The sequence below is a fragment of the Ochotona princeps genome, chromosome 16 (genome assembly GCF_030435755.1).
Source record: "Ochotona princeps isolate mOchPri1 chromosome 16, mOchPri1.hap1, whole genome shotgun sequence".
In the NCBI taxonomy this organism is placed as follows: domain Eukaryota; kingdom Metazoa; phylum Chordata; class Mammalia; order Lagomorpha; family Ochotonidae; genus Ochotona; species Ochotona princeps.
This window is the reverse complement of record NC_080847.1, coordinates 53550483-53574930: the sequence shown is the minus strand read 5'-3', so window position 1 is coordinate 53574930 and position 24448 is coordinate 53550483. Positions and strand designations below refer to the sequence as shown.

Below are 24448 nucleotides of genomic sequence, written 5' to 3'. Positions count from 1 at the left end.
ATAATTTAAGTCTTGTGACTGACAGTCTGATTGTAGTATCTGCCCTTAGTGTACACACACACACACACACACACACACACACACGCTCTCTGCAGCCACGTGCTGTTCAGCTGGCGGCACCACCAGAGCAGGAAGCTGCTGTAACTCTCGCCTGTGAGCTCCAAGGCGGGAAAGCCAGGGGTCAAGCCCTCAGCTCACCACTTCCCCGACCCCTCTGGTCACCATTCTGGCCTCGGTTCCCTCGTGTGTAAGATGGAAAGTTTAACAGCCATTAGTCCCAGGGGCCAGCTGTAGGCTCACGCTGAACTGGGTGCCTAGTACCCAGTAAGCACTCCAGAAACGAGAGCTGTAATGGCTGTTTACCCCTCCTGGCCTGCGGGGAAACAGGTGCACAGAGTTGAAATAATGAGGTAATAATCTGAGTAATCAATCAATGACAGAAGCTGGGGGCCAGGACCTGCTTGCAGCCCCAGCGGCGCCTTGGAGACTCCGAGCCGCCCTCCTACAGGTTGTGTGCGTCCCCCGCTACGGGGAGAGATTGAGTTCCCGAGAGATGAAGGCAGTCTCACCCAACACACACCCTGCTCCTGTCCTGGGTCCCCAGACCAAGGGCTGTGGGCTCGCTGGCGCCCAGCAGCCTCGGCGACCGCCGCCAGGAGCAGGACAGATGCGTCCTCTAGCGGCAGAAGTAACTCACTGCTGGGAGACTTGGCTCATCCCTCCACCTGCCGGCCAAGAAGGTGAGGATACTGGGGAAACAGTGGCAGCCAGGCCCTGGACCTTCACAGCGTAAACCCACGTCCCTACTCACACATCCTCTTTCCAAAATTCTGTCCCAGCTCGCTCCCTGTTATGGGCAGGGCTCCGAGACTGTGCTGGGTCCTGTAGGTTCAGCCAAGAGTCCCTTGATTCGCCCATTATATGCCAGCGCCCTCAACACCCTCCAGATGTTCCCAAGCCTACCCACATTCTTGGCCTCAAGGAGAATCTCCGGAAGAGGCCTCGGCTCTCCGGCCTGAACTTTCCTGCAGAAGCCAAACTTCTCCCTCATCTTTCTGGGTCGCTCAGTCCTCTTCCCTCCCTCTCCATCTCTCTCCCCCAGCCCCCATCACCCAGCAAGCAAAGTGTCCGCATGCCCAGCATCCGCAAGAAAAGCCCGGTCCCTCCATCCCCCAGACCTCCCAGGACCCCGCGTCTTCATCTGCTGCCTGACAAGCTCAAGAGCGCTGGGTTGGGGTACTCGGGGTTCTCGATGACGCCAGGGCCGAACTTGAGCTCCAGGAAGCGCCGGTAGTTGTTGGGCGCCTGCGCCATGAAGCCGGCGAAAGCCAAGGGCACCAGAGGCTGCAGGAAGTGTTCCGGGAACTCCACGTCCTGCCGGTGGTCCAGCCACGTGTCCTTGGTCATGACCCCGTTGCGGGGGTAGAAGGGCCACAGGTCCACGTGCAGATGGTTGCTCTCACTGTACTGCACGCGGAAGAAATCACCCTCCACGGCCTTCTCCCACACGAAGCCGCGCTCGTCCACCACCGAGCCAGCCTCGGCCCCCCGCAGCTGTTCGCAATTGCCCACATCCTCCAGATAGATGCCTAGGTCCACGTCGTAGTCCCACGGGATGATGTCCCCGTGACGTGCGGCCCCCAGCAGCGAGCCACCCTCCAGCCAGTAGCGCACACCGGCCGCCTCCAGCACGCCCACCACGTAGCGGGCTGTCTCCCGCAGCGCGCGCAGGCAGCACGGGGGTGTCCAGCGCCCCTCGTACAGGTAGGAGGGTGTGTCACCTACCACTGTGCCAAAGCAGCGCGCCGTCTCCTTGCCGCAGCCGAACCACTCCAGCCGCCCGCCTTCCCAGCTCACTAGGCGGATGCCCAGTGCGCGCAGCAGCGCCGCTCGCCGCGCTCGCCCTTCGCGCTCGGCCTTCCAGCGGGCGTGCGCTGTGCCCAGTGGGGGCTGGCGTGCGGCGGCGAAGGGCCAGTCCAGCAGGTGCACGGCCCAACCACGCAGGGCAGTCTGCAGGAAGAGGCTGGTGCCCAGCGGCCGGGCCAGCGGTACCGAGAGATTGAAGAGGTCGCGGGCGCGAAGGAGCACCACAGCGTCCCCGTCCAGGGCGTCACAGCGGGGTGCGGTGGGCGCAGCAGAGTAATGCGCGGTCCACTCCCGCAGGCTCACATTCAAGGCCAGGCACCGGGCAGGGTTGGCCGTGGCCACTGGGGCGGCCACCAAGCGTGCGTTTCCCTGCCGGAGCGCCTCCACCATGCGCTCCAGCTGGCCCGGGGTCTCAGCCCGCGTGCCGTCTGGCACCAGGGCCACGAATTCGGTGTTGACATAGGTCTGTGGGCGTGAGGCCGCAGCCGGCCTGTCCAAGGTGGGCTGCAACAGGGCCAGGCGAACATTGGGGATGCGAGGCAAGGCCAGGGGCGGGTAGGGCAGTGAGTCAGCCACAACCACTACAGGCTGCGCTGGGTCCTGCTGCAGCAGGGAGTCCACCAGCTCGGGCAGGGCGTTGTCAAAGGTCTCAAACTCCCGCACCAGCACCGTGACACGGGGGCCTGAGGCAGCGGAGGCACGCCAGGAGCCCCGGCCTCGGGAGTGCCTGGGCTGGTGCTGCAGCCAGGAGACGTAGATGAGCACCAGCAGGTTGAGGGTGATGGCGGCTGCCAGCGCAGCCTGGCAACGGGTGAGCCGCATGAGGCCCAAGTCAGGCCCTAGCTGGGCCTCGGTGACATCCTGGGGAGGAGAGATAAGGTGGGGGGATGAGGCTGGTAGGCAAGGGCTGCACTGTTCTGGCCTATGGCCTGGCTCCAGCTGCTTCTGCTTTCTGTTTGCTTCAGCTCTGAGTGTCCCTCCTCCAGGAAGCCCTCCCTGACTGCCCAGGCTGGGCCAGGCACACCTTTGGGGTGTTTTCAGGACCCTCGGGGTTCCCCCACCCGTCTCTGAACCATCACTGCATGGAGAAGTATCCGCGGCCCTCCCCCCACCCCCACCCGCGGAATGGCGAGCCTGGCCCGAGCCTCCAGCACCGCTCAGGATGGCGCTATTTCGCACGTTCAGCCTCATCCTCCTCCTGCTCTCTGCGGTCACTCGTTTAGCCTAGTCGGTCCCTCCCTCACTCTCATATACTTCCTCCAGGAAGCCTTCTCTGATTTCTCCCTCCACAGGGCTGGCCCCAGAACTCTGACTTCTCCAGACTTTAAAAATTTTTTTATTGGCAAGGCTGATTTTACAGAGAGAAAACTGAGGTCTTCCGTCTGCTGGTTCGCTCTCCAAATGACTGGGTACAGGGGCCCAAAGAGGTGAGCCATCCTCTGCTACTTCCCCAGGCCATAAGCAGGGAGCTGGATGGGAAGTGGAGCAGCCGGGACATGAAGCAGCACCCAGCACCCACATGGGATGCTGGTACAGCAAGCAGAGGAATACCTCGCTATGCCACAGAACTGGCCCTGGTTGGCTCCACTTTTCATTTTAGCTTCTTGCTAAGGTACACCCTGAGGGCAAGCAGGTGGTAGCTCCAGCAGCTAGGCGCCTGACTTCGCACATCCCCATCCTTGCCTACTCCATGTGGGGATGGGTCTGCCAGCTCCCAAGACTGTGAGTTCTGCAAGGGAATAGCTAGGGCTATTTTTTGTGTCCATGGCCCAGGGCCCAGTCCTGACAATGGACTTGATGAAAAAAAAAAAAAAAAGGATGATTGGGGGTTAGTGTTGTGGCACAGTGGGTAAAGCCACTGCCTGCAACAAACCCAGTATCCCTGTATGGGTTCCAGTTTGAGTCCTGGCTGATGCACTTCCTATCCAGCTCCCTGCTTATGTGCCTGGGGACAGCAGTGGAAGATGGCCCAAAGACTGGGGAGAAAAGCTCTCGGCCACTGGGGCCATGTGGGGAAGTGAACCAGCAGATGGAAGCCTTTCTGTCTCTCCCTGTCTGTCACTCTGTCAGATAAATAAGAAAACCTTTTTTGAGGGGGAAAAAAAAGTAAAAATAAAAAACAATGCCAAGGCTGGAGTTTCTATGTATCAGTAAAGGCCGGTGAGCTCAGTGCTCAACCCCGTCAATGGACAAGTCCGTGTTCACAGGCCTGCCTGGCCTGCCTGCTCCCTGTCTCCCTCTAACACACTCTTGCAGTTCCTCTTTACCACCCTAGCCCCCTTCTTTCAGGCCGACTGAGATGGCCCCTAAGGCCCCAAGCTGCAGGAGGGGTGACGCACCCCAGGATGAACCCACCCACTGGGGGGCGCCTGAGTCCCGTACTGCAGGGCCTGGGTTCGAGATCCTGCCAGGCTTGATTTAGTTTTTCACTCATACAAACTCTCCAAAGAGAGTCATTGTATTTATTTGAAAGGAAGAGTTAGAGAGAGGGAGATGGGAGGAAGAGAGATCTCCTGTCTGCTGGTTCATGCCATGGATGGGATGTTGTGTTGCAGGTGGTAGCTTGACTCGTGAAGCTACAGGGCCGCTCTATGAACGCTCTGAGAGATGGCAGGTGTTGGCTTAGTACATGGGTCCATGACACATGCATGACAAACCCAGAGTTCAGGGCAACTGGCTTTGGCCTAGCCCAGCGCCAGCTGCTGCAGATGTTTTGGGAAATGAACCAGCAGCTGCAAAATCTGTCTTTCAAATTAAAAAAAAAAACAAAAACTTTTTTTTTTCTTAAGATTAACAGTCCAACCTTTGCAACCTTAGAATTGTCTTCTGGACCTTACACGGCCCCCATCACCCATCTGATGGATGCTGATAGCATACCAGGCACTGTTCTGGCACTGGGGGACAAGCCAATCCCCCTTCCGGGGTCCCCCTGCTAGATGGCCAAGGGTACAGCGGGGACCTGAGGCGCTCCACCCCCCTGCATCCTGTGGCCGACAGCCTGGGCGAAGCTAGCTGTACACGGGGCACCTGGCTCTGTCCTGCGGCCGACAGCCTTGGCGAAGCTAGCTGTACACGGGGCACCTGGCTCTGTCCTGCGGCCGACAGCCTGGGCGAAGCTAGCGGTACACGGGGCACCTGGCTCTGTCCTGCGGCCGACAGCCTTGGTGAAGCTAGCTGTACACGGGGCACCTGGCTCTGTCCTGCGGCCGACAGCCTGGGCGAAGCTAGCTGTACACGGGGCACCTGGCTCTGTCCTGCGGCCGACAGCCTTGGCGAAGCTAGCTGTACACGGGGCACCTGGCTCTGTCCTGCGCTTTCTCCGTGCCTTCACTCGTGTTATTGTCCATTCGACTATGAGGAAACTGAGGCACAGAGTGGCACTGCTTGTTTCAGGGCTTACCACTTGGAAACTGTGGACTTGAACTTGCCTGGGAAGCTGGTTTTGGGGCCAGGCTGTAGACCATGGAACCGCCCAACTTGCAGTCCATTTTCGGGGAGCCCTCCCTAGCCTAGCCTGCCAAATCTGACATCTATCGACAGCTCTCTGCCAGGCCCCGGGGTGAAGGAAGCCGTCGCTGCATTTGCCCTCCACATGCGAGCCAAGGACAAAAATCAAACCAGTGTTGCCAGCATCTCCTGTGGTCACTGGTGTCCCAGCTGCTCCACTTTCCATCCGGCTCCCTGCTTGTGGGCAGAGTAAAGCAGCACAGGATGTCTCAAAGCCTTGGGACCCTGCACCCACATGGGAGACCCAGAAAAAACTCCTGGCTCCTGGCTTTGGATTGCCTCAGCTCCGGCTTTTGCAGTTACTTGGGGATGAACCAGCAGATAGAGGATTTTTCTATCTCTTCTTCTCTCTGTAAATCTACCTTTCAATAAAAATATTTTAAAAAACAAAACCAAAAAATCAACAGCAACCGACAGATGCATCAGGCAACCAGCAGGAGGCGCTTGAGAGCACACAGGGTTCACTTCACACCAGGTGGGCAAGGAAGGGGTGGACAGCACACTGACAAGGTGGGCCCCGCTTTTCCTTGGGCCCAGCTTTTCCTCATTCCCCAGTTCTCCGGGCCTGAGATTTCTGCCCCTGCAGCTGCAGAAGGCAGAGGGCGTGCACAGAACGAGAGCAGCAAGCAAGCCTAGTCGGTGGAAAAGCACAGTTTCCACATACCTGCGTGCTTGGTGACCCCGAAGAATTTTCTTACCTCCTCGGCTGCAGGCTGGGGCTATTCCAGGAGGGTGGCTCGAGTCCAGCTCAGTGGCATCGCTGCAGGAAGAAGAGAAACCCCGAGTCAGCCAGTGGCACACAGGACAGCAAGGTGGCATCAGGGAGTCCTCCTCCCTGACATCCCATTAGCCAGGGTACCACCTGGGGCATCTCAGGCATGATCAGCTACCATGACAACCTTGAGCTGCTTGTCTCTCCAGAACAGGGCTCACAAGTGGTAACCATCTTACCTCCTCCCCAAACATACTCCACCCCCAAGAAACAATCCCATGGTCCCTGCTTTGGCAGGCCTGGTGCCTAGGGTCCCTGGAAGGAAAGGGGGGTGGGCTATCATGTTACTATAGTAACCAGGGCTTGGCCTTGTCTGTTTCCCACTTCCCTGCGGGCTGGTCCAGGTCCTGAAACCATAGCAACTGGCCCCAGCAGACTCTTTCCTCTAAATAAAAACACCTGGTTGGTTTGGTCCAGCGCCACTCCCACGGATGAAAGGGGAGATGGTTACCATGGTAACACCAGCTGGGTAGCTCCGGGGGAGGGGGTTGGGAAGAGATACTTCTCTTAGGGATTAGTGTCTTTGGGGCTGTGGGCTCTTTCACCTGGGTACAAGGTGAGAGAGGAATGCCATAGCGACAAGGTGGGTAGTGGACAGGATCATCAGGGACGTAGATTAGCTTAGAAATCTCCTCCTGGTTCTGGGTTTGGGGCTCCTTAACCACAAAGGTGGAAGGAACGAGGGAGGGAGGAGGACGGTGCTCGGCTTCCAAAGGGTTACCATGACAACTGGCTTAGCCAGGCACCAGAAAGGATGGGATTCCCCCCCCTCCCGCTGATTCCACCCCTAGTGGTCACCCTTGACAACGACTGTCCAGGAGAAGATAGGTGGATTTGGAAGAGTCAGACTTTCTGGGGGGGTGGGTGACGCGGGAGGACAGAGAAAGAACAAGACTCCTATCTTCATCTTCACTCCTGCCAGAAGCGCCCAGGCTGGCGCGCACGCAGGGTGCCATCCTGCTCTTGCGCGCCCCCGGCCCTCCCCCCACCACGTCGCCCGTGCCAAGCGCGCGCGTCCCGGGGCCGACCAGGGTGGGCGAGGCGCGCGCCCGGTCTCCCGCTCGCCCCCGTCTTCCCGTTCCCCGCCACGCGAGCGCGCTGCGGGGTGAAAGGGGTGGAGGCGGTGGGGGTGCAGGCGCGGCCGCGCAGGCGCGCGAGGCGGAGCGGGCGCGCGGGCCGGCCCCGGCGCCTCCATGATGGAGGAGCGAGCGGCCGCCGCGGTCGCCGCCGCCGCCTCCTCCTGCCGCCCGCTTGGCTCCGGCGCGGGCCCCGGCCCGGCTGGAGCGGCCCCAGCTGCCACCCCTGTCCCCGGGCCTGGCCCGGCCGGGAAGGGAGGCGGCGGTGGAGGCAGCCCCGGGCCCACGGCGGGCCCGGAGCCCCTGAGCCTACCGGGAATCCTGCACTTTATTCAACACGAGTGGGCGCGCTTCGAGGCCGAAAAGGCGCGCTGGGAGGCCGAGCGCGCCGAGTTGCAGGTGAGCGCCGACCCCGGGGACCCCGGCCCCCCACCCCGACCCGGCCCGGCCCGGCCTCACCCGCCGCCGCCGCTGCCGCCATCTTGAAGCAATGGCCGCCGGGACGGCCGGGAGGGGGGCGGGCGGGGACGCGACGGTCCCCGAGAGCGGGTGGGGGGCCGGGAGGGGGCAGGGGGTGCGGTGTCCTGAGAGGACCGGGACGGCAGGAGGTGGGAGTGGAGCAGGGTCCGGGGTGCTGCGGAGAAGGGAGATGGGCCGGCGGCGGCAAGAAAAGGGGGCGGAGGAGTCAGTCCGACTGAAGTGGGAGTGGGAGGGCGCGCTCGGTGGAGCCCCTGGACGCGCAGGGCAGTTGGAGAGAAGAAAACCCGAGGGGGTCTCAGCTGGGAGGCTGCAAAAACTCGCAGGTGCCTAGGGACTCCCATCCCTTTACTCCCTCCCTTTCCGTGTCCCTGACCAGTGCGAGGTTGAGAATGGAGCCGAGTGTCAGGGCTGCGGGCTGGGGGATAGACCGGGCTCCAGGGGTGGGTGAGTGGGTGCGACTTGGGACTTACTGCCAGCCAAGAGCCGGGAGGCGCAGGGAGAGGAAGTCCGGATGGGGTGTGTTTCTGGATGTTTGGGCGATGGGACTGACTCGTGACTGTGGGGGCGGGAGAAGGTTTGGAGGCATCCCAGGAGGAAGAGGGTGCCCTGGGAGGAATCCGGTGAACCCCGACTTGTGGCTGCAGAGTGCAATTCAGAAGGAGTCCTGGGGTGGAACTGGGGACAAGGCAGGGGGGCTGTCCCGCCCGTTGGGGCGTGGGGCCAGAGAGCCTCAGTTTGGGGGTGTGGAGAGCTGTGATGGTTGTGAGAGAATGTCGGATGTCAGACAGGGAACCCTGGACTGGGATATGGGGTTCTGTGTGTGGCCAGTGTGCAGATGAGGGCGGCCTGGACAGGCACACGGAAGGGGGACCTGGGTACCCTTGGGGGATGCGTTCTAGGGTTAGGAAGGCCATAGGGGATGCCTGTGACTAATCCTGGGGAAAGCCGGGGTGGTATGGAGAGTAGCTTGGGAGAGAAGGGTGCCCCAGAGTGAGGGCGGCCAGGTCTCACACATCTGGTGACACGGTTCATGACCTTGAGGAGTGTCAGGCATGAAGAGGCCGAGGACGGTCCACGGGCATGGGGCTGAGATGTTCTCAGTGGGAATTGCCAGCACTTGCTTCTGGCAGCCTGGCTCCCCGCCCCTACCCCCCCCCCACACACACACACCCCAGGATTGCCTGCTGGGAGTCCAGTCTGGGGAGCAAGTAAACATCTGGCCGTTCTCCCCGAGTGTCCCACTCAGGTGGGTGCTGATGCTGGGTCCTCCTACCTGCCCACGGGAGCACAGTCCTTATGTAAGGGTTGTGGGCTTGTGTTCTCTCTTCTCAAAACTGTTTCCCAGCATCCATCTTGCTGGGCTTCCTCAGTGCCCCGTGACGGAGGCAGGGCCAGCACCGTTACCTCACTCAGCAGCCAGGGTCGCAGCCACTGTGTACTGGGGGGGAGGTGCAGTGTGTGCACCAGGCTCGGTGTGAGGCATGGCAGGTGCATGCCGTGGTTGAATCCCAGCAGCATCCTGGGTAGGGAGGACCGAGGCCATCCCGGGGCGGGTGACTTGCCCAGGGGCAGAGCTGGACTGTGCTGGCCACCTCTCTACCACCCTGGCCGGGTGAGAACCGCAGGTCAGGGACGCTTGGGGTCTCCCTATGTCACCCCAAATTTCAGGTGGGTAGTTTGCACCTGCTGTCTTAGAGGCAGCTCACCGTGTGGGTCCCGTTGCCAGTGACTGCCCCTCTGGCATGAGCCCCCACCCCAGGGTCTCAGCATGGTGTCCACGCCCGAAAGCGGCACCTCTTACACGCCTTGCCAGGAGCCACTTCCCACCAACAGGTGTCAGAGCAGGACCTGCTGTTCCTAGCGCTGGTGGCCTGCGTGTGTCCTGTGCCCAAGCCTGTGTCTGATGACAGTGGGGGAGGTGAGGTGTCCGTCCTGGATTGTCTGTACATGTTCACGCATCTTTGAGATGGGAGCCGAAGCAGAAGTTCCACGGTGCAGGGGGAGGGAGAAGAGGTGCTGTGACAGGTGGGAGGTGTGGGCCGAACCCCTCCCTGGACTGGGCCAAACCTGGGTATGGAGAGAGGAAGCATGGGCCCCTGGGGTACCCCAGTACTGACCCCTGGGGAAGCTTTTTAGGTGTCTCTTTGCTGGAGAGGGAACAGCGGGAGAGGGGGCGGCCTGTCTCAGAAGGGCTGTTTCTGGAAGAACATGGGATTCAGGAGTAGGTGTGGTGAGCAGTGCGCACAGCAGCTCCCAGCCCCGCCACCTGCCACCCGCCACCCGCTGAAGCCAGATGGCTGTGGGAGCTGGCTGCGACCCTTCCCTGGGGGTGGGAGTGGGGCGTCCCACTGCCACCAACCCAGAATGTAGTGCCAGCTACATCTTCCAATGCCACATGGGCCGGGGAGGACAGCAGAGCAGATGGGAACTGGTGTCATCGCTAGGAAGAAGACCAGGGCTTGAGGAGGCGGCAGGAGGAAGGAGGAGACCTGAGTGAGCTGGGCAGGTACCACGCCTGTTGCCTCCGCCATCCCTGCGGGCCACTGCCGTTTCCTCCTGGAGTTTCAGTGACTGTCCTGTTGTAACCCCCACCCCACTCAGGCCCCCCTGTGGCTGGAGTCCCCTTTGCGAACCTTGCATGCTGTAATCCGTATGTGCTCTCCACCTTCGCTGACCTTGCTTCTCCAGCCTTCCCTGCTGCTGCTTTGACACAATCTGGTCAGGAGTCCCTCGGGCCACTTGCTGCTCTTGTCCCTGTCCTCTGTTAGCTGCCTCAGGTCCTCATCCCTTCGTCCCCTCCCTAGGGACTTAGTCATAGTGCCTGGAAGTTGTCCCTGCTCAACATCTGCCTGCTCCTTGCACAGTGCCTGCTGCCCAGGGGGTGGATGCCCCATGGGACGACACTGTCGAGGCTCTCACCGGGCCAGGAGGGAGCAGGTGCGCGGGGAACGCCATGGGGTTGGGAATAATGGGGCTGGTGTTTGGTGGCATATGTTTCCCCACCGCCACCTCTGCCTCCCTTCAAAAAACTGATCCAGGACCCCATTGGAGTCTGTCTGACCTTCTGTGTAGAACATGTGAAGGACAGAGTGGCGTCTTGGGACAGGCTTCTCCCTGGTATCCCCGGTGGTGGCATTTCCTTGTCCTTGTTGCTGAACCTGCCCTCTCTCCACTGGAGCATCACCCCCAGGCCCAGGGCTGGCTCAGTGTGGGTGGAGTGGACAGAAGGAGGGCTGCTCCGTTGGACAGTGATGCACGCGGGTCCCTTTGTGTTGATTCAGAAGGCAGCCTGCCACCACGAGGGTTGTTAGCAGGACAGAGACCTGGAGGTGGGTCCGCTAGCGCTCGGAGGCCGACACGGGTGGACAGAGTGCTCCCCCACACAGGCTTACTTCCCAGGTTCCTGCCGGGGCTGGGCCCAGGTCCCACCAGAGCCAGGAGCCAGAAAATCCAGCTCTCCCGTGGGGTTGGCCCGAGCTGTTAGTGGATCACTCAACACTCCTTGCTTAAGTCAATGTTAGCAGGAAACTGGCCTTGGGGCGGCAGCCAGATGTGCAGGCTGAGCACAGCTGTTCAGGCTGCCCTGGCTGGCCCACCATCATTTTTGCAGTTACTGCCTGCAAGAAGGGTGGACTAGTTAATGGCACGAGTGGACCTGGTGTCCCATCCTGCGCCAGGTGTCACGTGACAGTTGCCCAGCTCTCTGCTGCCCTGCGGGTGAGAGTAGGGCTGCACCCTGCTCCAAGCACATGGATAGTGTGGTCCCTTGGAAAGCCTCAGGAGAGGATGAGTGGCGTGGGGACTCCAGGGGCTCTGGTCCCGAGCAAGGCTTTGACGGGCGTGCGGCTGGGGGCTGCCGCAGAAGCTCCCTGGCAGGCACGTGGTGCACAGGGAAGCTCTGGCTGCCTGAGAGGGCAGAGGCTGGTAACCCCCGGAGCGGGTGCATCTCCGCGAGGCAGGAGAGTGTGACGAGGTCTGCTGCGTTGTCTTTATTCTTGGTTGGGCCCTGGACTGCAAGGCTAGTACCTGCACATTAGGCGTCCTGGGGTAGGGGATGCTTGGAGAAGGGGAGATGACCTCAGTGAACTCACACTGCCACATGGCCTGACAGGCAGGCCCTGGAGTGGGCACCTGCACCCAGGGCTTCTGGAACTCTGTCAAGGCCATGGACTGCCACAGCCTGGGCTGCCCAGGCCAGCAGACAGCTGGAAGTGCCCAGCCACTCCCACCCCTGGACAGATGTCCAGTAGGGGGCCCCTTGAGGTTACTTGTGCTGGAGGGGGGGGTGCAGGTTCAACTCAGCCACCCCCTCTGGTCCCCAAGCTCCAGAAATGTCCTCTGGCACCTGCCAGCGACAGATGCTGTGGTGGGAAGTGGGGAAGGGGGAGGGAGGGCGCCTCCTGCAGCAGCACGCTCCTGCCGGTTCCTAGCTGGGGATGCCTGGCTGCCCCATCAATTGCCTGGCCTGGTCTCTCTCCAGAAAGGCAAATGCCAAGTTTAGCCCAAGTTGGCTCTGTTAATTTCAGGGGTTAAGGACTCCAGCTTTTTCACTATTGGTGATCCTCACCCACAGGATCTACCAAGGCTCCCCAGCACCCTGGATCAGGGTTGCAGCACCTGTGGCAGTGGCTTCAGGGCACCCGGTGGGTTGGGGCTGAAGCTGTGCCTGTGGGGGCGGTGGTCTGCAGCACCTAGCCCTGAGCCCGCTGCTCCCATCCCCTAGGCCCAGGTGGCCTTTCTCCAAGGAGAAAGGAAAGGGCAAGAGAACCTGAAGACAGACCTGGTGCGACGGATCAAGATGCTGGAGTACGCACTAAAGCAGGAGAGGTAAGCCAGACGCCTCTTCCCCCGGCCGGGTGCTGGGAGCCGAGGCGGGCAGGTCTAGCTCGGGGTGAGGCCTCGTGGTGACTGCTGCTGGCCTCTCCGCTCCCCTGTGTGTCTGTCTGCTCACTGTTTGTCTCTTAGGGCCAAATACCATAAACTGAAGTTTGGAACAGACTTGAACCAGGGCGAGAAGAAGCCGGATCTGTCAGAACAAGGTACCCGCCCCTCTGTGTACCTAGTCCACCCCATGTGACTGTACCTCTGTGATGGGGGATGGGGGCGCCCTTTTCTGACTTGGCTGCACAGAGCAGAAATTGTCTTGGGGCAGGGGTCGCAGTGCCCACCCTTGTGGGCTGCTCTGTGCTGGGGCCTGCCGTCCCTCTGTGGCCCTGAGACACACACAGGCATCTCCCTGCGTCCCTCCTGAGGCATGGGGGCTGGGGCTGTTTATAGGGTGCCATGGACAGCGGGGGAGTGCTGGTGAGGACTGTACTGAGGGGGTGGTGTCATCACCTCGTTCTCCCCCTAAGGGCATTGTGGAGTGTGGTTGTGTCATCTGCAGGGCACAGCAGAGAGCAGAGGTGATGTGGTCAGTGCCCTTGAGCCCCTCCGAACCCGAACTCCCAGAAAGCAGACCCGGCCCCTCTGCCACTGGGTGGGGGCAGGGGTGAATGTGGTATGATGGAGCAGTAACAGACGGTGTGGGCAGCGGCCTGGTGGCATGCCCTGGGGACAGGGGACGTCTGGCTTGTCCCCGAGTTTCCTTTGACATATGAAGTGTCTTGGCTGCCTCTCTCTGGCCCTTACTGCCTTTGGCAGAGACTGAAGGGTGGAGTTGTGAGATGCAGGTGTGCTGGCCAATAGTGGCTGCCACATTCGCAGGTGTCAGAAACCCTGCGGAGGCTGTACCCGCTGGCCTTTTAGTGACTGTCACCCACTGCTGGCCAGAGGGCAGTACCCATCCTGGTTAGGGCTTCTTGTGTAGTCCAGGCCCCAAGTGGGCACTACCGGTGCTCAGTACAAGCATGATGAATGAAACACACTGGTGCACGGATGGGCCACCTCACCTGCCCAAGGTCGCCTGGAAGGGGGAGGGGGTTGGACTTGAACCCAGTCTACCCAGTCAGTCCCTGAGGCCCAGGTCAGCCCTGTGTGGGGAGGTAACAGCAGCCCCTGGTCCTCTCTGGGGGGTGACTGGTGCTCAGCAGCTGGCATCACAGCACCCAGCCCAGTGCCTGGTGCTGGGTTTGCGGGGTGAGGAAGATAGAGCAGGTGACAGGCCAAGTGGAGGCGCCCTGAGTGAGACATTCCCATCCCTTCTCTCCCATCGCTACCCCCCAGTATCCAATGGCCCCGTGGAGTCGGTCACCCTGGAGAACAGCTCGCTTGTGTGGAAGGAGGGGCGACAGCTTCTCCGACAGTGAGTATGGGCACATGGGGGTAGGGTTCCTGGGGACAAGGGACACATTCAGACTGGGAGGTACAAGGAGACTCCACAGTCTTTCATGTCCCCAATGGGGACATGGGACCCTCAGGATCTCAGACAGCCATAGCTGGGAAGGCTGGTACCAAGGACTTCCCAGAGGAGGTGGTGTGGGGTCCCCTCTTCCTGAAACATGAACTTTAGTGCCCTGAAGCACTGTCTTTAAAGGATAAATTTAAGCTCTTTCTTAGAAGTGTTATTTGAAAGCAGAGATTTCCCACCTGCTGATTCATTCCCCAGGTTCACACAACAGCCAGAGCTGAGCCAGATCAAAGGCAGGAGCCTGGAAAACCAGCTGGTGTCCCCACCGGGGTGCCAGGGGCTCAGCTATTTGAGCCACCACCTGTTGTCCCTAAGTGGCATCAACAGGAAGCTGGAGTGAAATGGAGTAGCCAGGTCTAGGAGCAAGCACTTGGATGTGGGATACAGGCATGCAACAGTCAGGAGCCTGGAATTCCATCCGGGTCCTCCACACAGGTGCAAAGCCCAAACACTTGGGGCATCTTCTGCTGCCTTACCAGACCACCAGCAGGGAGCTGGATGGGAAGTGGAGCAGCTGGGGACATGAACTGGAGCCCGTATGGGATTCTGGCACCATGGGCAGAGGATTAGCCCTCCTCCCCTGCGGTTTTAAACCTTTATGCCAGTGTCTGCTGGCTTCACAATGTTGATTTGTAGGAAGGAGCACAGTCAATAGCCCAGGTTCCTCTTACCTCCTTTCCCTCCTGACTTCCCAGCGAGGTTTCCTATGAACCTCCCTCGGCCTTGAGAGCACAGGGTATGGCGTCACCTTCCACATACAGTGATGTTTTGAAACAGATGGACCTGAGCAGGGACACACAGCTTCAGTTCCGTCATGTTCCTTAGCATGGCTGTCCTTGTTTGGCGCTGTGTCCCACGGGTTTCCTGCCTGGATACTCTAAATACCGTATTGTCATGGGAACAAAGGTTTCAGTGGAAATTATCTCAAAAGCAAAGCTGTGGTGTTGGCGGCCGTGTACCTGCCGGGGCCGGGGTCCACTCTGGAGCGGCCCCCTGTGTGAGAGGCCTGGTGGCCACCTGACCTGCCCTGTCTCTGCCCCCCTCAGGTACCTGGAAGAGGTGGGCTACACAGACACCATCCTGGACATGCGCTCCAAACGTGTGCGTTCCCTGCTGGGCCGCTCACTGGAGCTCAACGGGGCGGTGGAGCCCAGTGAGGGGGCTCCCAGGGCCACGCCGGGCCCCGGGGTGCTCAGCAGCGGCGGTGGGGGTGGCGGCGAGTCACTGCTGGTGAAACAGATCGAGGAACAAATCAAGAGGTGAGCCCTTGGCCTCTGCCAGCCCCTCAGAGGTGCCTGGGGGCTTGTTGCTTCTGGAATGCTTGGGTTCGGTTCAGGGTTTTCTGCCACAGGCTCCCCGTGGCCTCCTCGGCCAAGGCGCCAGGGCAGCATCGAGCTGGTACCTGCCGGAGGCTAGCGCTGCACCCGCTGCTGTCACATACACTGATTAGTTCGTATCTCCTGGGTGCTTGTCCTGTCAGGTGGTGCTGAGGGCTCTGGATAGCACAGGAGGAAGGGCGAGAGTGACAGGGTGACAGGCTTGCTGCTCTGGACTGGCAGCCAGGGAGGGCCTCTCGGTGGAGGTGATGTCGCATGGAGAGCGTGACAGGAGAAGCCGCCTGCAGAGCTGAGGGAGAGTTGTGGGCAGTCACCATCCATGCCCCAGGTTCTGAGGCGGAAAGGACTCGGCCTGCAGGGGGCAGCCTGAGGCCAGTGTGGTCGGCTAGGGAGGCAGAGCGCTGGGCAGGGGTGGGCCGCTCACCTTGCAGCGGGGAGGTGAGGCTGTGGGCAGGCCTGGCCATGCACAGAGGACAACAGGGATGACTCCAGGTGTGGGATCAACCGCGGTGGGAAGGGGGCATGGTCCCGAGGGTGGGCTGGCTCCTTGGGGCCGTTCATCACCGCTCACAGGTGCCACTGCACTGAAGCTTAGCTGCAGTTCAGCAGTGCAGGGCTGTGACCCCACAGAGGGAGCGAGTGTAGACAGTAGAGGGAGGAGAGCTGAGCCCGGGGCCTCCCACACACAGAGCGGAGGAGCAAGCGGGAGGTGGTGACATGTAAGGGGAGGGCAGTGAATGCCAGGCTGGGTTGTGGGAGGTGAGGGGGGATCAGGCAGACGGCTATGGTCCTTCAGCCAAGGGAGGACCTTGTGCCTGGGTGGTTTGCAGGAACTTTCTAGAACATTAGCCTGATGACTGGAAGGAAGCTGTTTGTGTTGATCCGGTCCATGTCTGGCACAGGTTGGAGGCCGGGAGGTAGGTGGAGAGGAGCGTAGGCTCCTGCGATCAGGGGTCCCCCAGCCCCTGCCCGGCCTCCTGCCTGAGCAGCCCCCTGGACTGGCCAGGTGCTGCGGTGGGTGCTCAGTCACAGGTGCCTGCAGCTTTCCTTCCCGCTCAGCATGTGTGGGCACACTGGCTCCGGCTGCCCCCGGAATGATGGTTGTAGCATCAGGCAGGGGTTGGATCCAGGCTTTGGCCACCAAGCCTGTGTGTCCTCTGTGGCACTAATGTCCCCCGGGCCCCATGTCGTGGACAGGAATGCGGCAGGCAAGGACGGCAAAGAGCGCCTGGCCGGCTCGGTGCTGGAGCAGATCCCCTTCCTGCAGAACTGTGAGGACGAGGACAGCGACGAGGACGACGAGCTGGACAGCGTGCAGCACAAGAAGCAGCGCGTGAAGGTGGGCCCCGTGGCCTGTCTGGGTGGCAGTCAGGGGCGCCCAGGGCCCTTCACCCTGGCAGCCTGCCACACCTCACGGCCAGCCCGGACATCCTGGCGTGGTTGTTCTGCCTCCAGCAGAGGGCGCACGTGGTCGGAGCCCTGCCGAGGCAGTTGGCAGGAGGCCCGAGGCCAGGCCGCTGTGTTGCCAAGACCCGAAGGCCTTGGGCTTTGGCCAAGAGCCCCTCTGAGCTGTGTGGCCTTCACCATGTCCCCAGCTGCCGTCCAAGGCCCTGGTGCCCGAGATGGAGGAGGAGGACGAGGAGGATGACTCCGAAGACGCTATCAATGAGTTTGACTTCCTGGGCTCAGGAGAGGATGGGGAGGGTTCGCCAGACCCTCGGCGTTGTGCTGCGGACGGAAACCCCCACGAGCTGGGTGAGCGGGCAGTGCCCCGGCTGACCACTGGCCTTGCATGCCTGTCCTTTTCCTCTGCACGCAGCCGTGTCCAGCTGCTTCCTGTCGGGGGGTCTCCACCGGACGGACACGCTTCCTCAGGGTGGAGGGCTAAGGAGCTCACAGGGCACAAGCCATGTGCAACAGGCCCCTGACCCATTCCAGGGAAAACCCCTGCGGGCTGCAGGCGGCTGTCCAACTCTGGCCCGGCTCAAGGAGGGAACAGGATGAGTGACTTGGGGGAAGGGCCGCGGCTTCCTCTATGTCCTGTGCTGCCTGGCCAGGGGGGCCCTTGGGTCACATGGGATGGGGACTGGAGGGTCCCCACATGCCTCCGTTTCCTTTGCCCTTCCCCGGCCTGGGACCCAGAGCCCCAGTGCCCCCCACAGTTGCAGGGAGGCCGTGGTGATCAGCAAGGCGGCTGGGGCAGAGCCAGGGGAGATCACGGGCGCTTGCACCATCCTCCCGTCTCTGGTCCCTGCAGAGAGCCGGCGGGTCAAGCTCCAGGGAATCCTGGCCGACCTGCGCGATGTGGACGGGCTGCCTCCCAAAGTGACGGGTCCCCCTCCCGGCACGCCCCAGCCCCGGCCCCACGAAGGTAAGGGTGCCCATTCCCAAGCCTTGCGCCCGACATCCCCTGGGGGCCATGGCAGAAGGAGGCTGCAGCGCCCGGCCCTCCCGGGGCCTCCGGGCCCTCAGGGCTGCGACCCAGCCTCCACCTGCAGCCTCCCCGTCCCAAAGTTGGTCTGTCTGTCTGTCTTCCCTCCGTGTCTGCCCTGTCCCGGCTGCCCGTCTCTCTGTCTCCTCCAGCTGTGACTCTCCGCCTCGTGCTCTCGCTCGCTCTCTTCCCGGCTCCTCATCTCCCTCTCTGCCTCTCTCTGTCTCTCTCTCCCTGGCCCTGCCCGCCCCTCCCCTCCCCCTAGCAGGTTCCTTTGGCTTCTCCTCAGACGTCTTCATCATGGACACCATCGGGGGCGGGGAGGTGAGCCTGGGGGACTTGGCGGATCTCACCGTCACCAACGACAACGAGCTCAGCTGTGATGTAAGTTCTTGGCTCTCTGTCAGAGGACGCCGTGAGGTCGCCTAGCAGTTGAGGGCAGCAGTGCCTAGGGGCGGGGGCCCCAAGGTGCAGGGCTGAAGCCCACATCTTGCTCCCGGTGCCTCAGTCCCTCGGGGTGGGAACGGGGGTCGATGCAGGGATCAGGCCAGTGTGGTGTGAGTGTGGCAGTGGGTCCAGGCTGGAGAGGCCTCTGGGAGCCAGCAGTCCTTGGCAGTCCTGGCTGGGTCTGGGGTGTGGAAGCTAGGCTGAACAGCTAGGCTGTACCTGTTCTGGAGAGTGGGCAAGCGCAGGGGACCATGTGACAGTGGGTTCTGGCTTGGAAGGGCTCATGACTGTGACAGCCCAGGAGGTCCGCCCACCAGTTTCCTCAGCTTGCCGCTTTAGAGCGTGGGCATGTGTGCTGTCCCTGGGACTTTGCCCACATAAGCCTGTTGATTGGCTCTCAGATCTCCCCATGCCCAGGTCAGGTGCCTGGTCTCCTGGCCTTTCCATCCTCTGAGACTTCATAGCCTTCTAGCTGTTGTTTGGCAGTCGCCATTGTCCTGCCCCAGTGCGGGCCTCCCATGGGGTGGCCAGAGCAAACCGCACCACGCCCTTCTCCTAACTTGCATGGCGACTCATTTGACTTGGGGTGACATATAGGTGCCTGAGGATGGCTCACCTGCTTTGCCCCTGCTCACCTCTCTGCTGCTGCCTCTGGCCACCTGCGCCCTTGCCATCTGCATCCCGGCCACCCCAGCCTCGGTGCTGCTCCTATCCTCAAACGACTTCTACATGCGCCGCTGGCCCCTCTGTCTTGTGTCAAGATGTAGTTATTTGAAATGCAGTTACAGAGGTGGGCTGTGCCAGTCCGCAAACAGGAACCTGGAGCTCCATCCAGGTCCCCAGGTCTCCCCCATCGGTGGCAGTGGGTCAAGCCCTTGGGCCTTCCTCTGCTATTCTCCCAAGTGCATTAGCAGGGAGCTGAATCAGAAGAGGAAAAGTGTGGACTTGAACTCTGCAGGGATGCGGGGGCTACAGGTGGTGGCTCAACTGGCCACACTGTGACACCGCCTCCCTCCCCCTCCGACGGAGCCCTGCTTGCTTGTTACTTCTCAGGAAGGCCTGGGGCGCCCCCTGAGGGTGAAGGCTGCCCGCCTCTGTCCTTTTGCCCTGCTTGTACTGGGCAGCCCCATGCACCTATGGGTTACCCCTCAGTGAGGGGGGCAGCTCTGTGTCCCTGGGAGCCAGCCTATCTCAGGGATTGTCGAGGGAGTGAGGGGAGAGTGTCTGGGTGTTGTTGCTGAAAGCCGGGGTGAGACAACACTGAGGCCACTCTGCCCCTGCAGCTCTCCGACAGCAAAGACGCCTTCAAGAAGACGTGGAACCCCAAGTTCACCCTGCGTTCACATTATGACGGCATCCGCTCCCTGGCCTTTCACCACAGCCAGTCGGCACTGCTCACCGCCTCTGAGGATGGCACGCTCAAGCTCTGGAACCTACAGAAGGCGGCCACGGCCAAGAAGTGAGGGCCGCAGTCCCCAGCACGCATGTGCGGACAAGCAGGTGGGCGGGCAGGCCACTGGGCTGGGGGCAGGTCCTGGTGACACGCGGCCCCTCTGCTCCTCCTTGCAGGAACGCTGCCTTGGACGTGGAGCCCATCCATGCCTTCCGGGCCCACAGGTAGGGCCGAGTCACAGGAAACCCTGTCTTGAGGCCTTGGTCCCCACCTGCAGCCCTGTGGCTCAGCGCTGACTGTCCCGTGCCCCTGGCTCGCAGCACAGCCCTCAGGTGGTGGGAGGCCAGGCCCCAGCTCCTCGAGCTCCTCTCGTCCTCGCTGGAGAAATGCTGGCAAAGGACTTGAAGGTCCCGCAGTCAGGGAAGGCCTTGACCCTTTTGCCTTGCTCCTCCACCCATCTGTGCCATCCAGGGGTCCAGTGTTGGCAGTAGCCATAGGCAGCAACAGTGAGTACTGCTACAGCGGTGGGGCAGATGCCCGCATCCACAGCTGGAAGATTCCAGACCTCAACATGGACCCCTATGACGGTTACGGTGAGGGCTGCTCCCTGCCGACCTTTCCGGCTCCCCTGTCTCCGGGAACTGTGTTGGGCCCTCCCCACGTGCGCTGCCCGCCTAGGGCTGTGCTGTGTGTGGTGGCAGGTGTGGAGGGCTTCTGGGCTGGCTGAGCATGGCCAGGACACCAGTGAAGGGAGACCAGGATGGAGGCAGTGGGCCCCAAGGGAACAGGGGGCAGTTGCAGAAGACAGGCGAGGCAGCATGGGGCTGCGGAGGGAATGCCTGGAGGAGGGGGAATGGGGCTGGAATGGGGAGGGGGCCTATGGGGCGCTCCAGGCTTCATCTTGGGGCCCTTTGGAGTCAGGAGGAGGAATGTCCTCGCTTTCCCCCCCAGCTGCCCTCTGACACCGTGTGGCATCCTGGGGCAGAGGGCTGTTTCCTGCCTCCCACAGGACAGCCCCAGCAGGTGGGTCTGGGCTGGATGCTGCAGCGAGACTGGGAAAGGCTCTTGCCCCAGATGAGGGCACTGAAGGCCCTGTAGGCCAAGGGCTGGGCCCACCACCTTGGGCAGAAGCCGTGTGGTGGCACTGGGCTGGACCACAGGGATACTACCACACATGGTGCCCTGGGGAGCCACAGTGAGCAGAGGGGAACCCCCACTAGAGCTTCCAGCACAGCTTCAGGGCACAAGTGGACAGCCACTGGGCTGACCTTGCCCCTCCGTGTGGCCACCACAGACCCCAGTGTGCTGAGCCACGTGCTGGAGGGCCACAGCGATGCTGTGTGGGGCCTGGCCTTCAGCACCGCCTGCCAGCGCCTGGCCTCCTGCTCAGCTGATGGCACCGTCCGCGTCTGGGACCCCAGCAGCAGTGCGGCCTGCCTGTGCAGCTTCCCCACGGCCAGTGGTGAGCGGGCGGATGGGCAGGTTGGGGCACCCTGGCACCGGTCTGGGAGCCGGTAGGGCCTGTTGGTAGCCTTGGCTTTTGCCTCCTACCCACAGAGCATGGCATCCCCACCTCCGTGGCCTTCACCAGCACCGAGCCTGCCCACATCGTGGCCTCCTTCCGCTCTGGGAACACCGTGCTCTATGACCTGCAGGCGGGCAGTGCCCTCCTTACACTCGAGTCCCAGGGGAGCAGCGGTAAGGAGGTGCTGGGCCCAGCCTGGCTTGGTGGGCCCCGGGGTTGAAGACCTCCTGTGGCTTTGGGGAACCAGCTGCCTGCCACTCCCCATGAAGGCCCTGCGGCCTCAGCGGCTCAGCTGGGAGGAAGTGAGGCCCAGTGGAAGGGCCCTGGGGGAATGGGGAGAGTGCGTCATGGACACCCCACAGGCCCGCCTGCCAGACAGGCCAACCATGTCCGCCCCAGCGGGGCCACCACCACCCAGGGCGCGGGGGATGAGTGGTCTGAGTCAGGAGTGGGGCCCCAGGTTCCTCTGTCACTTCCATCCTCCAACCTTCCTTCTCCCCATCCCCTTTCCTTCCAGGCCCAACCCAGATCAACCAGGTAGTGAGCCACCCCAGCCAGCCCCTCACCATCACCGCCCACGACGACAGGGGCATCCGCTTCCTGGACAATCGCACCGGTGAGGCTTGGGCAGGGCAGATGGGGAGGTGCGTCCTGCGGCCCAGCCCCAGGCAAGGCCCTACCAGCTACCTGTCTCCCCTCAGGGAAATGTGTGCACTCCATGGTCGCCCACCTGGATGCTGTCACCTGCCTGGCCGTGGACCCCAATGGTGTCTTCCTGATGTCAGGGAGTAAGTGGGGAGCTTCGGGCTTTTGCTTCCCCAGTGGGGTTTCAACACAGGCACTGGCCCCCAGCGCATGCTCAGGACCCTAGTTGCTGGGCCAGCATCATGCCAGATACCTGAGCGGGCACTGAGGCTGCTGGTCCTGCTCAGGCTCATGGCGCGGTGGGTACTGGTACTAGGGTCCCGGCCTACCTGGTTCATTCCCCATGGGGCCCTGAGCACTGGTCCCACACTGCTCAGAACCTGGTGGTTCCTAGAGGTCGGGCGGGATCTGACCCAGGGGAGTAGGCTACAGCTGCCCAGGGCCCGGAGGGGCTTCTGGCATGGGCCACTGCTGGAAGCAGTGGCTGTGTGTGTGTGTGTGTGTAGACAAGCGGAGGGACTATGTGGGTGCTGTGATGGGAGCAGCTCAGCCTTGCGGGGCGGCTGAGGGGACAGACCGTGGGGCTAAGCCAGGCGCAAGGAGATTGAACCCAGGGCCCCTCCCCAGCCCCATAGATGGGGCTGAGCCTCCCCAGCCCCAGGTCCCTCTCTCACCACCTGCCCCCAGGGTTTCCTAAGGGTCCCCCACCCCTGCCTGGGCCAGACCAGGCGGTCCTTGCTCAGCCTGTGCCCTTGTGCCTTGTCCTTGCTCAGCCTGTGCCCTTGTCTCGTACTGTGACTCCAGCACCCTGGGGCAGGGCGACTTGCCCTTCATCTTGCTCGTTGTATTCTGGGTGCCAATAAACACCCATACATGTGGGTGACAGGGTAGGGGTGGCAGTTGTGTCCTCACCAAGTCCAGGGCCTCGGCCTCCGGGCATCGCCTCAGGAGTCAAGAGACAGTACCCTGAACCGAACCCGCATCTGTGCAGGCCATGACTGCTCCCTGCGCCTATGGAGCCTGGACAACAAGACGTGTGTGCAGGAGATCACGGCCCACCGCAAGAAACACGAGGAGGCGATCCACGCCGTGGCCTGCCACCCCAGCAAGGCCCTCATCGCCAGCGCGGGTGCTGATGCCCTGGCCAAGGTCTTCGTATGATGCCCACCTGGCCCCACCCTGGCTGCCACACTGGCTGGAGAGGGGCCGGGCAGGTGGGGCTGAGGTGAGGGGTGGGGATGCGGTGGGGGACGGTGCTGCAGCCCAATGGGGCCCCAGTGCTGCGTGGGGAGCCGGGGTGTGGCTGCAGGAAGGGCCTTGGGCTAGCCCACTGTTGCCCTGTCTCCTGCAGGGGACTCCGAGCCTCGCTCTGGAGGGGGAGGCCTGATGGTGCTAATGGCCTGTCCCTGGAGCCCCTCCCCGTGGCGCTCCTGCCCCGCCCCCGGCCACTGCCCGTCGCTGCTGTCAGAGCTGCTTCTGGAAGCCGCCACAGCAGTACTGGGGTCCTCTGGGGTGTCCGGCTGGGATGCCGGGAGGTGCCACATTCCCCAGGAGTCCCTGCCCTCAGGGGGAGCTGTCAGCCCCTCCTCCCTGCCTTCCTGACACTAACCCAGGCCTGGGGGGCCCTTCCCACTCCTGCCCCCATGATGCCTACGGGAGGGGTTACCTGTTCCATCTCACCCCTCCCTGGGGTGATCTTCCCAGCCCTCAGCGGAGACAGCCTGCCTTGGTGTCTCCCAGGGCACACACGGAGGGCGGGCTTCCTGCCCCCTGTATATCTGTATAAAGAAATGGGATTGTAATGGCCCCTACATTATCACTGTGTGATAGTCTCCATCGCGCCCCCACCCACTCTCCCCCTCTATTTATTTCACTCTTTGTTTGGGTTCCGCCCTGTCCAACCTCGGGTTCCCGTTTATAAGCCCCATCCCCTGCGCCCCTGTATGTGAAAACTTGTCTCAATAAATCCTTTGGAGTAAGACGGGTGTCAGGCTGTATGCTGGGGGACTGGGGAGGGGGAGCCAGCTCTGCTGGGGCAGGGTGGGGCAGAAAGATGTGAGGGATTGGGGTTTTGTGGTACAGTGAGGGGGGAAAGGGGCCCAGAACTTGGGTGGGGTGCGGGTGGAGGGCGGAAGTGGGGGCACAGGACCGAATCTCCTGGTGCGCCTCCTCTGTCCCCAAGCGCTCCCTCCCCGGGGAGAGCCTTGACAGGCCAGTGCCTGAGGCTCGCTGCCCCGCCTGGGCACACAGGCTGGGCCCACGTAGGGCCAGGCGGCTGCAGTGCCCAGACCAGCCCACATGGCACTGCCCCAGGTCCACTTGTGAGCCCCGCAGTGGCCCAGGCCTCCGCCTGCCTTTTCCCTGGGTTCCCAGAGGCAGTTCCGGAGGAGGGAGTGTGGCTCCAGGCTGCCCCCATCCGCCTTTAGCCATAGCCCAGTGCCTTCCTCCTGGGCCAGTCCAAGGCCTGCACCACCTGCTGGCCAGGTGTCCCTGGTAAAGGCCCAGCAGCTCTCTGAAATGCACATGATACCCTGGTGGGACCGGGTTGGCACGGTGCTGAGACATTCAGCTGTAGATCCCTCACAGGGCACGGTGGCCCCAGGCTCTGTGGGCTCCACGT

The 24448-nt window shown here is 62.1% G+C and overlaps 2 protein-coding genes across 7 annotated transcripts; one reads left to right on the top strand and one right to left on the bottom strand.

The window, feature by feature from the left end:
- Nucleotides 1–877: 877 nt before the first annotated feature.
- On the bottom strand, nt 878–8449 carry FKRP (fukutin related protein). 4 transcript variants are annotated; one of them, XM_058675134.1, is made up of 3 exons: nt 8172–8449; nt 6072–6133; nt 878–2727 (listed from the first exon to the last, which is right to left on the bottom strand). In XM_058675134.1, the coding sequence occupies exon 3, from the start codon at nt 2686–2688 to the stop codon at nt 1198–1200; it is 1491 nt and encodes a 496-aa protein (XP_058531117.1). In that variant the 5' UTR covers nt 2689–2727; nt 6072–6133; nt 8172–8449; the 3' UTR covers nt 878–1197. The 4 variants fall into 4 exon arrangements, with proteins under 4 accessions (XP_058531117.1, XP_058531115.1, XP_058531116.1 ...); XM_058675132.1 differs by lacking the exon at nt 8172–8449 and adding an exon at nt 7681–7834; XM_058675133.1 differs by lacking the exon at nt 8172–8449 and adding an exon at nt 6434–6904.
- STRN4 (striatin 4) lies at nt 7302–23634 on the top strand. Of its 3 annotated transcripts, none has more exons than XM_058675130.1 (18): nt 7302–7620; nt 12425–12528; nt 12667–12740; nt 13867–13945; nt 15097–15309; nt 16585–16726; nt 16983–17142; nt 17645–17758; nt 18108–18202; nt 19549–19724; nt 19835–19882; nt 20130–20251; nt 20953–21120; nt 21216–21356; nt 21701–21799; nt 21885–21971; nt 22820–23053; nt 23180–23634. In XM_058675130.1, the coding sequence occupies exons 1-17, from the start codon at nt 7339–7341 to the stop codon at nt 22987–22989; spliced, it is 2274 nt and encodes a 757-aa protein (XP_058531113.1). In that variant the 5' UTR covers nt 7302–7338; the 3' UTR covers nt 22990–23053; nt 23180–23634. The 3 variants fall into 3 exon arrangements, with proteins under 3 accessions (XP_058531113.1, XP_058531112.1, XP_058531111.1); XM_058675129.1 differs by having other exon boundaries at nt 18087–18202; XM_058675128.1 differs by having other exon boundaries at nt 18084–18202.
- The last annotated feature ends 814 nt before the right edge of the window (nt 23635–24448 follow it).

Coding starts and splice junctions, on each gene's coding strand:
- FKRP (XM_058675134.1), bottom strand. CDS start 2,688: ATGCGGCTCACCCGTTGCCAGGCTGCGCTGGCAGCCGCCATCACCCTC.
- STRN4 (XM_058675128.1), top strand. CDS start 7,339: ATGATGGAGGAGCGAGCGGCCGCCGCGGTCGCCGCCGCCGCCTCCTCC. Junction 15,310..16,584: donor ATCGAGGAACAAATCAAGAG/GTGAGCCCTTGG, acceptor TGTCGTGGACAG/GAATGCGGCAGGCAAGGACG. Junction 17,143..17,644: donor CGGAAACCCCCACGAGCTGG/GTGAGCGGGCAG, acceptor TGGTCCCTGCAG/AGAGCCGGCGGGTCAAGCTC.